This window comes from Montipora foliosa, chromosome 3 (assembly GCF_036669935.1).
Source record: "Montipora foliosa isolate CH-2021 chromosome 3, ASM3666993v2, whole genome shotgun sequence".
NCBI lineage: Eukaryota > Metazoa > Cnidaria > Anthozoa > Scleractinia > Acroporidae > Montipora > Montipora foliosa.
In genome coordinates this window covers 35,670,893-35,688,392 of record NC_090871.1, presented here as the reverse complement: position 1 = coordinate 35,688,392, position 17,500 = coordinate 35,670,893, and the positions used below count along the sequence as shown (strand labels likewise).

The 17,500-nt window shown below is 40.2% G+C and overlaps 2 protein-coding genes across 2 annotated transcripts in view; one reads left to right on the top strand and one right to left on the bottom strand.

Annotated features, from left to right (window-relative positions):
- LOC137994776 (TNF receptor-associated factor 5-like) overlaps window positions 1-2,011 on the top strand; it is a 4,196-nt gene extending 2,185 nt beyond the window's left edge. The window contains exons 4-5 of the mRNA XM_068840376.1: window positions 494-726; window positions 1,289-2,011. Coding sequence (XP_068696477.1) covers window positions 494-726; window positions 1,289-1,451 — 396 coding nt within the window. The 3' untranslated portion in view covers window positions 1,452-2,011. The remainder of the gene's footprint in view (window positions 1-493; window positions 727-1,288) is intronic.
- Window positions 2,012-6,381: 4,370 nt separating this feature from the next.
- LOC137997355 (potassium voltage-gated channel subfamily A member 2-like) overlaps window positions 6,382-17,500 on the bottom strand; it is a 15,718-nt gene continuing 4,599 nt past the window's right edge. The window contains exon 2 of the mRNA XM_068843298.1: window positions 6,382-6,960. Within this exon, the coding sequence (XP_068699399.1) occupies window positions 6,521-6,960 (440 nt within the window). The 3' untranslated portion in view covers window positions 6,382-6,520. The remainder of the gene's footprint in view (window positions 6,961-17,500) is intronic.

Sequence of the window (17,500 nt, the reverse complement as noted above, 5' to 3'; positions counted from 1 at the left end):
ATACAAAAATTTGGTTTTATCAACGGAGTTGATAATGTAAATTGGCCACCGTACAGAGATTCTAAAAGCTGACGTTTCGAGCGTTAGCCCTTCGTCAGAGCGAATCGAGGGATTATGGGTTACGTGTAGTTTTTATAGTAGAGTAGGAGCTACGCTATTGGTGGTAACATGGCAACGTGAAAAATTGGAATATATTAGTTAAATGAAAAGCGTTCGTTAATACCGTGAGGATTAAGGGTGCCGATTTCAAAGATGAATTTTTGTTCCAGATTCTTGCGGCTTTCCGTCGTACCTAGATGTAGGGAAAGGCCGCAGATAGCCATGTGTTTTTTGGAGTGGTTAGGCAGATTAAAATGGCGAGCGACTGGCTTAGATGCATGCTTTACTCATTATTTATTATCAAGAAATTTACTGGAAGAGTTCGGGCTGAATTAGATGTCAGACATTTAAGAATTTTGAGTTGGTTTTACACATCTTTTTTTTAATTTCTCAGAAGAGCCAATTAGAAACGGTGGTGACTGAGGTGGAAAGTGTTGCCTCCTTTCGGTGGATATTCGAAAACTTCCCAGAAATGACAAGGGATCAAGGAGATGCAATGGGAAATGAGCCTATTACAAGTGACCAATACGGATGTGAAGGGCACACGTGGCGGGGACTGTTTAGGAGTAATGGGAGTTTGTTCCTGCAGCTACTCTCAGCCTCTCATCCAGTCACTGCAGAAATCAGGTGAGGAAAGAATAATACCATTTTATAGTTGACAAGATTGCATTGGAACGGATACGAGAGCATTTCGAGAAAGATTCAGATTCAAGGGGAGCAGAGTAACGAGATAATCAGATTAATCCAAAGAAACATCTTGATCTTCGGTTTTAAAATAACGTCATGTAATTCTTAAATCAAAATCGCGAGATTTCCTGAAAATTTTCCTGCATTACCTTGAACATAATCCAGAATTAAATATTTTTACCTGTTGAGAATTTATTAGTGTATTCCACTTTGAGAATATACTGATTTGGTTCTTTTTTACTTGCTTAATCAATAAGATGGTAACCGTCCAGTTGAAAAAAGAGGAACTCTCCTTAAACACTTTATGTTTTAAGAGGTTGTGTTGAAGCGTATGTACACCAGTTCATGGGTGTAGGGAAAGCATAGCGCGTTACTACAAAGCGCCTAAAAGTTGCGTTTTCGTTTTTTCTTTTGGTACGTGAAAGTAAAGAGGATCTATATCTTTGAAGCTAGCCCTATACATTAAATTAACAGAATTAATTATTCCTTGCTATTTTAATAGGATTGTGATGATGCCTGCAACAGAAAACGAGAAAGTGTTCCATTCAGACATTGTCACATTAAGTGAAGGAGAGATGTGGGGTACAGACGTACATGCCAATGGTTTTGTTGACGAAAACGGACGGCTGGAAATTAAATTTATTATTTATTATTTGAGTATATGACATGGAATACTATGGAACAACAACTAAAGAATATCTAGCCCACAGTTTTTCAACTAGTAAACTTTTTAGATAATAATCTGTCGCCGTAGTAAACCTTGGACGTATAGAGCTTCGTAATGAGGTATATACTAAGGGGTTTTTTTACCATTGAGGACCAAAGACAGGAATTTTAAGAAAACAATTTCAAAAATCAATTACACTGTAAAGCCGTTTTGATACAACGCGTGTTGATCTGGATCGAAACATGGTCAGGTTTTCCGTCTATCATGTCCTTTGTTAATCGCCTTTGCACGAATAAGTCGATTTATTTTCATCACACTTTACCCACTAAGCTATTATTGGATATTCTCTCTAAGTGATGTTTATTTTAGCTTTTATTGTTTTCATTACGTGGGCCCATAACCGAAGGACTTACAAGCGGCATCTTACAGTGCTCTGTTGATTACTGAATGATACTTAGTTTGATTCCGATGGTAGTTATATATAATGGGGCTTTTAAGTGTAAGCCGGCCGGGGCAAACCTTTACTATGTTAAATATCTTAATTTCGTCTAGAAAGCATTGATTTTTGTTTATCTCTTGAATTTTTTGCTGTTATGTATGTAAACTTGCGGTATCGGAAAAAAATGACTCGTATTTCCAGTAGACTGAATATGTTCAATTTTCACAATATGTGTAATAAACAAATTACCGTCATGATCATTGAAAATGCTTTCCCCATTTACTTTATTTCCATTCATTTTTACTTAGTTTACTAACTCCCCTTTAACTTCCCCAATAAGTGAGCTATAGTTGTGCATGGGGCTATAGTTCCTATGTCAAAAAAAGTGTCCTGAATTAAAGATCATATGAAGAAATAGAAAACTGCCTAAAATCCTTCTGAGATAAGTTTTAAACTTCAAAGAATTTTTTTGGGGAAAGGTCAAAATACCCATGCGAGCTCTACACATGCATTCCCCTCAGTTTCAGTCACCGCGAGAAGGAAATACCTTTTACAGTATAAACTTAAGATTTGAAGCCTTTCACTCACTTTGCGCTGGTGACGAAGTGCATCATTTCTAGCCTGTATAACGGTTTGTTACACCGATCGAAGTTAATGGCTAAAACAGTTTCATTACGAAGACACGCCCCGCCACATGTTGTGAGCTCCAGCTAAAGCGTTTATTTGAATGAAAGATGGATAACGTTTTTGAGCAACATACCTTGCGTGCGACCAAAGCACTGCGAAGTTGTTATGGAAAGTGACTGGCTTCCAAAACCCACCTCGTTCGAAGTTGGGCGTCATATTATTTTTACTCAAATTCAAACGAGCTGCAATCGAAGTTGATTCAAGACCGGCCAAAGCAATCGAGTTCGATTAGTAGTAAACACAAGTTTTTTTTAACTATTTCACTCAAATTCAACCGAGCTGCAATGGAACTTGATTCAAGGTCGACCAAAGCAATCGAGCTCGATAAGGAGACACCACTGTTTTAACCGTGGTGCATTCAAACACCGTCCTCGGTTGTAGTTTGATCGTGTACGATTGTTTGGTCGTACTCGGTATATGGTAAACGTGCTCGTTTGACCAGAAATCTCAAATGATCCAAAAATTGCTCTGAAAAGCAAAACTTGCTCGAGGTGGCTAAAACCGCAAAACGTTGCTTCAAAGTTGCAGAGCACTTACTTACTTACTGCCCATCATGCCTATGTGGCACATAGGGCAGCAACGAAATCTTTCCAACCGCTGCTATCTTTATCCAGTTTTTCAATGGTGCTCCGGCTGTAATCGAGCTCCCTTAGTCCCTTTTTCTACAGTTCTGCGCCAGGTTGCTTTTGTGTGCCCTCTGCTCCGTTTGCTTTCAGGTTTCCAGCGCATTGCAATTCTGGCTATGATGTTGTTATTGCCCTTCAGCAGGTGACAAGGGTACGAATATCCTCCTGTTTGGTTTGCTTCAATAGCTCATCGTTGGATATTTTCCGGGGCCAGAAGATTCTCAGAGCACTGGGCTTGGATAAATTCTGCAGGCAGAATTTTGAGCAGAATAAGCGATTTTTGAGGGGAGCATTCTGCCGGCAGAATAAGGGATTTTCGAGCAGAATTTGAGCAGAATAAGTGAAAATCAGCGGCACTAATGATATGCATAACAGTTGCAAAAAAAGTTTAAAACTAAATACAAAAACTAGTGGAAAATGGGGACAGCTATTCTAAGAGTTATTTTCATAGAGTTATGTCGTAGAGTTATAGTTAAGTTTCCAAAATCCTGAAATCAAGATTTTGGAAACCAACATTCATTAAAGCTAACCTTAAGCCTAAAAACTTTTGTTTAGGCCTAATTAGGCCTAAGGTTAGCTTTTAGCATGTTTAGGATACCTTCTGTATTTCTGTATTTCTGAATTCAGGATTTAGGCCTTCCAAAATCCTGAAAATCTTGAGTTCAGGATTTTGGAAACTTCACTCTAACTCTAATGTCATAACTCTATGAAAATATTGCTAGTCAACCTTTTGTTTGATTTGATTATTTGACCCAAAATAAGATGAATTACAATTTTGCTACGCATAATGAATATCCAATTAGTTTTTTAGGGTTAGGGCCAGGCTCCCTTCTATATTTGCGAAAATAAATATGGCCCGAAGGGCCGAAAATGTTTTCGGTTACCGAGCAGAATTCCAGCAGAATAAAGGTGTACGAGCAGAATTTTGAGCAAAAAAAGCGATTTTTACGAGCACTGCGGGCAGGCAGAATAAGCCATTTTACGAACAGAATTTATCCAAGCCTACCGAGCACAATTGGGACTGGCCTAGAGTCAATTAAACTGAAAACAGGCTATTCCGTTGAAAATGGCGCGAGGTCGAAAAATAATGGTAATGGTAATGGTAATGTATTTCGACCGCACGCCATTTTCAACGGAAGAGCCTGCTTGCAGGCTAAGAGTCAATTGAAACAAAGCTTGCCAAATAAACCAATATGGAGTTTGTTCTCTTGCTTCAAGGGCCTTGACTTTATTAACAAGTCTAACTTTACTTACTCGCTTGCTCGCTCTCATCCACTGACTTACACTTTTTAAGCTACTGACTTACAATTTCGGAGCGACGGTTTTGAATAATTTGAAAAATGGCTTGTGATATCGAAACCAATTAATTCATTTTCGGTTGGTTGCTTGCTTGATTTCAAATACGGGTTCGGCGCCGGCAGAAGCGAGTCAAATAAGTCAAACGTTGATTGGCTCTTTGTAAAACTTTTTTTTGGCAAAAAGGTCAGTGGAAAGATCTAAAATTAAATCAACAGTATAAAAAGTTGGAGAATATTGTACTAAAAGCATATGGTATTCTTTAAGCAAGGAAACGAGACTTAAAATCAGAAAAGAAAGCTCTTTATCCTCAAAGTGATGTACAACCGAATATATTATTGAGCTTAAGTACACGACGTTTTTGAGCAACGGACGGTAACCTCAAGCTTGTCTTCACACAATCACATTTGTATTGCGTAATATCTTTTCTCTAGTTTCAAAATAAAATCTGTCTCCTGTCATGCGATATATTCACCTCTGGCTGCCGTTCGTGGCTCTAAAACGTCGTCTGCTTAAGCTCCCTATTGTGTTGAACAGTGACTCCGCCCAACGAATAGGCCATTTCCGAGGTCAAGTCTGCCTCCTCTTCAAAGGGAGTCTTTTGTGATGATAATTAGTTCTACTTTACATATGAATGAAAACTAATTTTCATAAGAAAAACTTCGCACTAAGACTCGCTTTGAAGAAGAGGCAGACATGAACTCGGAAATGGCTTATTTCAAAATCTAGCGCTTTTTTTGTGCAGTCACACAAAAACTAAGCGCAAGAAAATTGCACAAAATCCACAAAAGAAACGTGAAAACAATTTAGGAGTTTTGGTGACTCATTTTGAAAAAGGCGTGAACGGGGTTTACTTAGCCCATGAGAAGAAATATTTCTCACAACCTGACAAGAGAACATCATTTGATTTGATTAAGAAAATAACACAAACAGCGGTAATAAACATTGTATTCCAACGCATTTTTATAAAACTTGACGTTTCGTATGCTAGTCAACACACATTTTCAAAAGTGACCGTTACAATTTTTGAAAACTATATATATATCGTAAACATTGGGAGACTTTGAAAGAGCTAAAGCCTTCCCTTAATGTCAATATTAGTAGTGAGAAGTTATTGCTGTTTTAGCTATTACTCCTCATTATGTCTAGACATGTACTGCTGCAGATCATTTTTCTCAGTCTAGGTTCCAGACCCCTAATGTTTACGATATATATATATATATATATATATATATATATATATATATATATATAGTTTTCAAAAATTGTAACGGTCACTTCATAGGGAGCCCACACAAACAGTGTGTTTGTATGTTCGAAATGTAAAGAAATGTATAGGAAATATTGAAGAGTTCCTAATATAGTAAACTTACATCGAGAAATGACTATGTTAAAGCTCAAAATAACTTCAGTTGTTGTGTATTGTCATTTCTGCGGCTGAAAATGGTGAATTTGAGCGATTTGGTGGGTTTTCCGTTGACAGTTACTACACGTCCTTAGAAGGAGACAAGGGTGGAAAGCTCATTTTCGATCGCTCCAGCGTCAAGCCGATTTTCACCCAGAAATTAGAATCGCCCGTCTTTCAAATCGAACACCAGATAAACTGAAAGGTTGACGCTTCTTCTCGTGCCATTCAGTCGAAGATCCATTCAAAATCCAAGCGCTAACCGCCAAATAATTTTCGAGAAATGCAGCTTTCGAAGCGACCAGCATCCGCGGCCGGGATTTCGTGTGCCAAGGAGCAACCGTCACGCTGTTTGCTCTACACTGATTGGATGTTGCTAAACAATGCTTTTGAAAATGTGTGTTGACTAGCGCACGAAACGTCAAGTTTTATAAAAATGCGTTGGAATACAATGTTTATCACCGCTGTTTGTTGTTATTTTCTTAATCAAGCTACGATGGCCTAAGAACAAGAGTTAATACGATATCATTTGATTTGTTTTGAACAATCTGTCACTAGAGGACACAAATAATAAACAGTTCTAATTGTCCCGTTGGTTGACCTTCAAGTTGCCCCTAAACGATCGTCTCTGCCAACAGTGAAGAATTGTCACTCGGTTCATTATCTTGTGGATGTCTATTGTTGTTAATTGGGTTTGACAAGCCGTTAAGACGATCTGTGGCTGGAGTTGTATTAACAGTAGTATAAAGAGTATCGGGCAATTTAATGGATCCAGATTTCCGGTTCCTCTTTCGTTGCTTCGGCTTTTCCTCAACCTTTCGAGATTTTTCAACAAGGTAGGAGAAAGATGAGCTTTCAGTTTTCATGGCTTCGATTTCTTCCTTTTCATCTCTTGGTTTGGCATTTTCGTCTTCCTCACTATCTCCAGTCACGTTTGATTGTTGACCATTTTCTCTCGAATAATAGTAAGCAAAGTTAGAAACTATAACTGGAACAGGTAGCGCTATTGCCAGAACCCCAGTAATGGCACAAAAACATCCAACCAGCTTTCCACCTACAAGGCAAAAGTTGAAAAAGTACCAAATAACGATATCTAAACGGTCCTTGGTCGCCACATGGTAATAAGTATGGATGAATGGATGAATACAATATAAGAATTGTCCTCGCAGTGATTTGGTCTGAAGTGGTTGTTGTTTAAACATCAAACTATTGTTTGAAATTTAGGCTTGCCGACTGTCAGTTCTCTAAGAACGCTAGTTTATTGCCAAGATGATTTCTTGCGAAAAATAAAAGACGCTGTCATTTTTCATAACCCAGGATGTGCTTCCAACTCGACAGAACCAAATCTTAGACCATAATATGCCGAGATAACATTCCGTGGTTTTTTAAGCCCCGCACAAACGGAGGCAACATTGTCGTGTGTTACATGTTGCGTCCGTTTGAACACCCTGTTGAATGTTGTTGCCTGTTGTTGGGGGCTGTTGTGCGAGGTTTGAAACTGGTCAAACTTTTGAGCTAACAACTCCATCCCAACATTTCTTTCACCGAAACGTAGCGCAACAATGTTGCTCTTCAAACATTGATGGGGCCACGCACGCGCATTACATATAGTCTCCATGGAGATAGCAAGGCATTAACATTTTGAAAACAAGACGCCTATAACGGCGTATCCGTGGGATGCACAAACAGTTAGCACAAATTGTCCAGTTACAGTTTAGCACAACTACGGATAAAATTAGGAAAATGACAAGAGTTTACCAGAAAGACGAATCTGTAATTTAAATAGCAGGTATTTGTTGTAAGAACAGAAATAGAGTTTATTTCTTATTATTAATGCTGCTAAATTTTCAAATGCAAGCAATCAGCACAACAATACCATCAAAATTTACTTACTAAAGCTTTTTGAGGAAGTCCAGGATAAAAAGGTGAGATTTCTTGGGACTACTGAGTGGATCGGCCGCTTCGTTTGTGTATAAACCAAATTAGAATAATGTCTTTTTGTATTTAATTACTTTTTTGTATTTGGTTGCTTATGGCTTTTTTCTCATATCCTTGAATGTATTTTATCTTGTTTTCGCAAATATCAATCACTTCATCTATCACATACCATTTGATGCTAGTCTAAGTTTCTACTCAGGAGAGTTACGTTCTTGTAAACCTCCAATAGTCAATTCAGTTTCTACTCAGTTTTCTTCCTCAAAACCCAAATACAGCGGGCCTCTGACATTCCCCGGCCGGGACTGACGCGCTTAAGAACAAAATGACAAGACAAACTGAAACCGTTCCTTTTGTTATAGCATCATTCACAAACACTCCAACATACTGTACTCATCAGATCATTGGAAAAACGTTTTTAGAACACTTCTTTTAGTGGCTTACTAGTAGTTGTATCCAGACCGCAGTCTCAGAACACTTTCTTAGCAACAATTATTATTCACACAGTCATAAGTTACTCATTCCCATCGAAAAACGCATCTATCAACGCGACTCTTTTAGGAAAGCTCGGGAAGCTTGTTAAAGAGTTGTTTAGTTACCGTTACATGTTGCGTTACTCGAACTCGTGTTTAATATAAAGAATTAGTCGCATTACGTTGCATATTAAGGATTTATTCGAGACGATCGTACTATGAGCTGTCAATCGCATCGTAAAGAGTTGTGTTGTATTATTCGGGCATCGTGATAGAAGAATATTAAAAGCTTGGAACACTCAATTACTTTGTCGTTCCGTTTATTTCGTAAAATCGAACACAACATTTGGTCCTTCGAGCCACAGAATCGCAAGTTTAGGGGCGTTATTCCCGGGGGGAAGGGGGGGGGGGGAGTTTTCGTCCTGTAATCTACACGCGTATCGGTATGTGAAATTGTGCAATTGCCCTTTTAGCACTGTTTATGCCGTCCGACAACGAAAACGACCGGATTCGTAACAGAGAATCTAGAATTCAAGATTCGAGATTACAAACAAGACAAAACATGCAAAAGAAACGCCACTGGGGGGGTGCAGGGATGCCGCAGTGGTGAGAACACTCGCCTCTCACCAATGTGGCCCAGGTACGATTCCCAGATTCAGCGTCATATGTGGGTTGAGTTCGTTGGTTCTCTACTCCGCACCAATAGGTTTTTTCCGGGTACTCCGGTTTCCCCTCTCCTCAAAAACCAACATCAGACTTGACTTGCTTTCATTGTTAATTTCAGTTTACAGTGTCCCTAATTAGTGCTCCAGCACTTAAATAAAGTTCCTTTCCTTTCCTTTCCTTTCCTTTCCAAACACCGAAATCAATGAGCTGTTTCAAAAAATTCAAGAACAACAGGAAAATACCCCACTGGTAATAAAGTAATAATTAACCGTTTGGAAAGTGCCTATCGCCAAAAGAATGATGAAGGTCTTGCGGACAAAATTAGCGACGAAGCTGACGATTTCGTTGAACAAATCGATCGTGAAACTATGCCTGCTCGTTCATTACTGGCTCACGCCCAAGTTCTGTTGCTGATAGCGAAGCGTCACAAAGAAGAAAAGAAAAAGAGAAGGCGGAGATGGAAGGGCGATAACGCAGGGATCGGCTTAAATGGGAAATCGGACAGAAACGCGAAGAACTACAACGCCAGGAAAAGGAAGGACACGCTGTGAACGAAGAGATAAACAAACGACGCCAGGAATTGGAAGACGAAATCAATGAACAATTGGGTCTCGAAAAAATGCTTATCAAGGGGTACCACCCGCTTCCCTCGCAACAGAACAAACCAACAGAAAGCCAACAACTACAGCAAGACAACAAGACATCACAGAAATCAACCTTGGAACTGCGGATAAATAGGAAAGGCACCGCTCTGACAATTTTAACCGCATGCATTCAGTTAAAACACCGCTACCGGAAACTTCGAAATTACACCGTTCTTTCAATTATCCTGACCCCGATAACCTCTCCAAAAACCGTGAAATGCATGGGCAATTAGAGAGAGTTTGAATTCCAATTTTTTCAGGAAATAAGATGGATTTCCAACGCTGGAACTCCACTTTTACGAGTTGCGTCGACATTACGTCATTATCACTGCAATTTAAGATGCTAACTTTGGAGGTATGTCTAGCCGGTGAAGCTGCAAACATCATAACAGGATTGGGATACTCCTTGGAAGCGTACGCGCGCAAAAAAAAGAACACTACTATTTCGAAAGTATGGAGGAATTTGAAGGCAAGTTCAGTCCCACTTAGAGGAACTCAAAAGGCTTCAGCCGATCCAGGACAACAATACCAAAGAACTGGAAACTTTCGTCGATGTTTTGGAACGAGCTGTCATCACCTTGAAAGAGAATGACCGGAATTCGGACCTAGAACCGGGAGCACTTCACACAACGATCCTTGAAAAGGTTCCGAAGCGTTTATTTGCACAATACTACCGTTGGGTAGACGAGAAGAAATACCGATATGCGCTAGAGACATTAAAGGACTGGATTTCGGAAGAAGCGACCTATCAGATGCAATCCACCAAAATTAAGAACGGGATCTCAGTTGAAGATCGCAATGAACAGCCGCGGAGTGGAAAACACCGTTCGCTTAGAAGATCTCGAAGCTACTTTGGCTACAAAAGTGGAAAAGGAAATCAAAAGTGTTGATTATGCGCTGGAAGTCACCCGGTAATGAAATGTGAAGCATTTAAGAAACAATCCGTTGACGAAGATGGTAAACCGTCAAACGGTTTGGACTGTGTTTTCGATGTTTGGTGGATAACCATCACGGAGAGTCCTGTCCACGAAGCTAGCAATGCGGCGTAAACTGATGCAAAGGAACACACCAGGATCTCATTCACTATGATAAAACGCCAAATTCTCAACCTCCTCTGCAACCAGAAGCAGAACCATACGTTCAACGTTCGACCACGCCCCCTCACCCACCGATTAACACAAATGACAGACCAAGAGCAACCATGGAAGGGAATAGTACCAGTCAGTCCGTTACTATGGAAACGTTTGGAAATTAAGAGCGACAACAGGAAGTGGCATTGCAAACAGTACCGATTATCTCAAATAACGGAAATAGGAGTCTTTGTGACGTGGATCTTTCCCTTGTACGACACAATTGGGAAAAACGACTGTACAAAACCCTTCCCGCAAACCCGCAACACACCAAAAGACTAAGTAATACCACAAGTTTAATAAATTTAGAACACATAAGCGATTATTATACACAATTTAACGAGAACGTAAAAATAAGTATTTTCTTTTAAACTACTTAATTATTTAAACTAAATTACTTATTAAAGTTCAGTTCTTTCCTTGTCCTTGAAAACTTCTCCAGGCACAAACAACAAACAAACAAACTGCTACAACAAACAAACCGCCCCAACAACCGTTCGCACAAACCTCTTCTCTTCTAGCGCCTTCCTTCTCTTACTTTGCTCTTGTCTGATTCTTTCGCACGCAAATTTATGTTCTGTTCGCCTTGAGCTCCTTTTAACTAGCTTTGAACTCCTCACAATCTGGACACAAAGGATAGTCACTTCGAATTCACCGGTCTGCATCATACATTTCGTCTGCAAATCGAAAAGAGGGAGCCCACTTCTACTTTACCAGAGGAGGACGCCGCGGAGCTAAACTGCTTGCTGAAACGTTTCTGGGATCTGGAAAGCATCGGAATTACCCCGACCGAGCCGCACCTGACACCGGAGGACAAGTTGGAATAGGGTAAAGTCAAAAAGACTTTGAAGTTTAATGGCCAACATTACAAAGTAGCAGTTCCGTGAAGAGACGAATAATTTTCCGCTAGCAAGGAAAAGATCGATTTCCACCGAAAGAAAGTTAATGAAGGACAAGGAGGTAGCTAGCCGTGGCTTATCAACAGGTACTTAAAGAATATTTGAGCAAGAGTTATATCCGCCACGTCCCTAATGACGATCCAACGCCCGAATACCAATGGCTTCTCTCTCACTTTCCAGTCGTGCGACCCGAGAAGGCAACGTCCAACGTACGAATAGTGCTAGCACCTTAATTTTGAGGGAAAGAGTCTTAACACAGAAGCTCTGACCGGACCGAATCTCCAAAGTGACGTCCTTTATATCCTCGTCAAGTTCAGCCAAGGAGAAGCACCAAGGAGAAGAAGCAGAGACAGACAAGTTCGAAAAGGTAGAGTGGCGTTTAGAATCCTCAAGATACTCAAAATGGTATAAAGTCAAACCGAAAGGAGAGTTTGAGGTCGGAGTATCACAGGTGCGCGTGAAAAGCTGGATGCAACGATTCGCTGGAAACTGCCGAAGGCCAGAAAATCGCAATTGTTAGCGTTAGTAGTATTTTTGGTCCGATGCTTCTGTTTCGTGAGGGGTATATTGTTTTGGTCTCCCATCCAGATACTAACCCCGCCAGACAGGGGGTTAACGTCTGTGAAATTTAGTATTACAAAGCTGCCAGATGCTCAGAGGGCACGCTTAAACTTGTGGTGGAAAGATGTTGTGAGGGAACTTGAAAATTATCAACATGTCAGCCCAGAAGCCAATGCTTCTCGCTTCTCTTTTGTTTGTTATTCTTCAGAGACTGGAATGCTGTAGTTCAATACCACACAATTCAGTGCCTTCTGATTTTCTGTAACACGTACCACAGGCAACCCAGTGTATGCTTCACGGAAGCATCTCGTTCAGTATATAGTAGTGTCACAACGGTATTTTATTACGTTGGATGCCATAGCCATACCACATCATAAAACCAGTTACGTTCCTTTTTTCCGTGGGATGCCTGTAATAGCCACAGTAACAATTCGAAGCCGTTCCTTTTTCTTCATCGTAGTGACAAATGTTCATACAAGCCAAACAAAATTAAAAATAAAATCAAGTTTAAAAATTAGATATCCTCGTCGCGGGGAATTCGCAGTGGTCTCCAATCCAAGTACTAACCCCATCCCCCAGTACCGGCCAAGGCCATTAGTCAGACCCGACGAGCAGTTTACTTCAGCGTTCAACAGAATCTGCCAAAAAACAGAACAAGAACTCCTCCAGCTCCTGATCCAGCAGCAAGAAAAGAACTCCAGGGCAGAAAATAAGACAATTTATAGTCTCAAGAAACAGCTGGCCCAAATGTTCCCAGACCAGACCAGGAGAATCCAGTCAGCGACTAGTCGATCTCTATCCAGAACCAACCTCATCCAGAAAAAAACGGCAGCAAGCAAGAAGCAGCTAAAAGAAAAAAAAACTAACTGCGCACTATTAAAGCGAAATTGAACGAACTCACAGCTCTCATGAATGTATTTGCTAAGAACGAAAATAAAATAAGAGTTGCAACTTATCCAAACGTCTCCTTCACTGACTACAGCCGCGACAACCCTGCGCGACCCCTAGCAAAAATAAAAAGCGACTTCTCAAACGCAAAGCAAATAAAAATCAGCTCAAAAGAAATAACGATAGATTCATCAAAAATCTATCGAATATATCTCTTACTGAAAATGACAAAACTTTGCTATCGAAGGGCTTGAAATTTATCCCCACTCCCTCGAAACCAGTATCACACAAAAGTCCATTAAAAGACTTCTACAACTTCACCAGAAACATAGGTTTAAAAACCACTTTGCTGACGGCGAAAGCAACCCTCACCCGTTCCATGTCAAATCAACTTGGCAACCACCACTACAACCTTCTGTGCCACTTGAAAGCTACCTGGAATGCACTACTAAGCTAGAAATTGCTTCAATATCCTTTAGCAATGCTAAAGACAATTTGTCAGAACAAGAACGACAAGCACTATCCACACTACGCGCAAATAAAAAGGTGAACATCAAAAAAGCTGATAAGGGGACTACAACAGTCGTCATGGATAAGCAAGACAAAATCTGAGAGGGCAACGTACAAGCCTGTGACACAAACTTTTAAAACCCTCTACAAAATCCTATAGTGTCCTTGACAGCCAAGAAGGTCAGCAGCATAGTCAATGCACTGTATACATACAAACAACCATATTGACACAATGACTTTCAAATGGCTCAATCAAAGCCAGAACCCACCCAGAATACCAGAATTCTATACACTGACAAAAATACATAAACCAAACCCAGTCGGCAGACCGATAGTTTCCGGTAGTGGTGGCCCTACAGAACGTATTTCAAGCTTCATCGATTCGCTTTTACAGCCTATTGCTAAAAAACAAGAATCATATATCAAAGACACCACGGACTTTGTCATCTGGAAACTTTGCAAAGACGTTTATAAGCATTGTTACGTAATTACTGTTTTGTTAAAATCAATGTTTTAGTATGTCTAATGCTATTTCCCTGCAACTTCAACTTCACATAAATTATATTTTGGATTTACGTCACAGACACAATCTATCGCTCACGCGTCCAGCCGTCTCTTCTTGGGGAGAATACCCGAACTCGCATGAGCGGCGGAAATCGAGCCCAACTCGGCCACGGAGTGTTTTAGTTTGTTCGTAGTGTAAAAAGTGCTTCTCATTGAAGTTAAGCCCAGTGCAGGGATGGCGCAGTGGTAAGAGCACTCGCCTCCTATCACTGTGGCCCGGCTTGCATTCACAGACTCGGCGTCATATGTGGGTTGAGTTTGTTGGTTCTCTACTCTGCACCGAGAGGTTTTTCCCCAGGTACTCCGGTTTTCCCCTCTCCTCAAAAAATAAAATTTGATTTGTTAATCTCAACTTACAGTGTCCCCAATTAGTGCTCCAACACAATAGAGGATTAGACACTTAAATAAAGTTCATTTCCTTTCCTTTCCTTTCCTGTCAAGCGCCGCGGGGATTAGTATCTGGAGGGGAGCTCGACATATACGGTGTACAGTGAACAAAACCGGATTGCCTGTCGAAGACATCATATGCTTTGTAATGCCTTTTTTCAATCTGAAGAGTCATAACGGAATTCTGACAATTCTTCGCTTTAGGAGATACAAATCTAGGAGGAATCATTGCTTATGAAAGAACTTTAGAGGTTTGAATCACAAGACGAGCCGAGATGCCGTGAGAACGATGCATGTATGCGAAGAACATCCATTGAAAGTATGGAGCATGTGGAATGTCGCTAAAAATGGAAAATTTGGAGTAAAGAGGTCACACTAAACTTTGTATTTGGTTGCTTAAGGCTTTTTCCTAATATTATTTCATGTTTTTGATTCTTGTACTAGGGGAATGGATTCATTATGTTGTCGATTTCGCAAATGCCATTGACTAGACCTATCACATACCACAATGATTTGATGCTAGTCTAAGTTTCTACTAAAATTAAGCCCATTCGGACGGGATCTTTACTTAGATGGGAGACCACTGCGAAGTCCCCGTAACAAAGACTTCTAATCTTATGTTCTCTTTACTTTATTACATTGTTCTGTTTGGTTGTTAACGGCTACTTTCCAATCTTCTTTTCACGTTTTTCATCCCTGTATTGGGAGGAATGGCGACCCTCAAACCCCGAAAGTGCTCTGGGCCAGAATGCCACATATTTTTTGCTTAATAAATTTTCCTTCACGATTTATTTTGTTGCTATGGTTGACCATTGCTTTTGCAAAGTTAAAATTTCTCAGTTTTAGTCGACGTTATAATATAAAAGGTGCTTTTCTTTATTTATCAGCGTCACATCTCGTGCTTTTAATGTTGCTCGTATTTTGCTCGTATTCAGTGTCCTGAGAAAGGAATTCTTGCCGATTTTGGTGCTCGTTTTTTTAAAATGACGGAAACATACTATCCGAAATGAACTATGAACTTAGCTCATTTAATACCCTCGCGGCTTGTATTTAGCTTCGACTGGACTCCGGAAAATGAATTCTCTGATTGCACTCACGTGATAAGACGGCCATGTTGGTGCCAAAACAAAAGAAAAATGTAGCTTAATGCATAATAATAAAATCCAAATCTCAAAAGACTCCTTCTCTATTGTTCTTTCTTTCCACTAACATGGCCGCCGTGACGTCAGGTGCAATCAAAGAACTTAACCCCCGCGAACGTCACGGCTTTCACGCATGTTGTTGTGATTTCCTGATCCACGCAATAGGAATGTCGCGAAATATCAGATACAGAAAACAATTTTCCCAGAAGCAGACTTGTGATTTAACGCTATTTATATATTATGCTATATTTATGCAATATTTCTTTCCTTTGTACATTTGTATCTGATCAACGTCATCGCAGTTAATTTCGATTTTTCTAGAAGGTGCTGAGAACTGTGAAATCACTACCGTAAATTCTGTCTACATCTGTTTCATCACAATGTCTCATACACAGTGTCCATGAATGAACTAAAAAAGCAAAGTCTTGCTTCATGTGGTCAAACTGAACTCTGAAAGGTGGCCGCCATATTCGAAATCACACGAAAGTTTTAAGTATAAAGCAAACCATCACTTGACCTCAACTGCTGCGATGGCTCAGTGAGAACTTACTCGTTCCTGGGGCGCGATGGCCCGAGTTCGGGGTGCGATGGCTCCGGTTGTATCATATACAGTAATGCACGAAATTCTTATTAAGCAGTTATTCTACTATCCCTGGGGGAAGGCACATTTGTGATTATGTAGAAGAAAAGAAACGCAACTTGTTTTATAACGTGGCATGCCTATAGCATCCCAAGATGGCAGCCGAGTTTTGTAAGTTTACAAAGTGTTATAGGTCGTATCCTTCCCATAATACATTGCACGTCAGTCGTTGTGTCCGTCTGCACATAACTGCCAACACCGGGGCTTTAGAGTTCAGTTTAGACTGATGGAAACAAATTTGAACTGCTGGGGCCAAGTGAAGTACGAAACTATCTGGCTTATCTGAAAGAGACCAAAAGTCCTGAGCCTGGAGCAAAATGATCAACCAGAATATTTCGCTTTGAGGAAATTTTTCACTGACAAGAACTAAATTTCAAATTAAATCAATGCTCACTGTTTTGTGAATCGGATTATTAAGTCATAAATTTTCTCCGCCTACATTTGAGTTATTGACGACACAGGGTTTCATGTATTTCAATCTCGGGTTTCAATGGATACCGTCATTGTGCTAACTTCCCCTCCGTACAGTAGAGCACATATTCGCAAAAACTTGGCAGGAAGTTTGTACAAGTTTTATGCCACTGAATTCGTAGACATGTTGCGCTGAATTTAGTTTAGAATTGCAAAAGATGGCAAGACAAACCTCTCATCAAATCTCCCGCTGTTTTTTTGCTTCTGAAAGAGGCCACTCAATTAAGTCAAATCTTTGAGTGCATGCCGACATATCAGGTAAAGAAAACAACCATTTTCATTTTCACGTCAGTGCAGAAAAGCTGATGTTCTTGCATTAAACACTCTCAAGGATGTTTTTACTGGGTTGCCTATGGGCAAACCCAGTCGAGGTCTGCGTTTAGTTTGTTTGTTTTCTTGTTTTTTTTTTTTTTTTTTTTCCGTGTCGGTAAAAGTCGTGCCTGTCACTCCCCTGGTAAGTGGTGTCTTTGTGTATAGAGCCTTCTGCGAGTATTTTCTTAGGATCGAGAGGGTAGTGGAACTGCGTAGATTTCTCTGGTGGACACAGTAGAATCATTAACTTAGCCTGCAATGGCGTCGAAAGTTGTGCAACGCGATGGCGTTTTAGTGGATCCTTAAACAAAATATACCCTTATGGAGCTCAATAATGGAAAGTCAGTTGGATAAACTAGGCATGAATCTCAA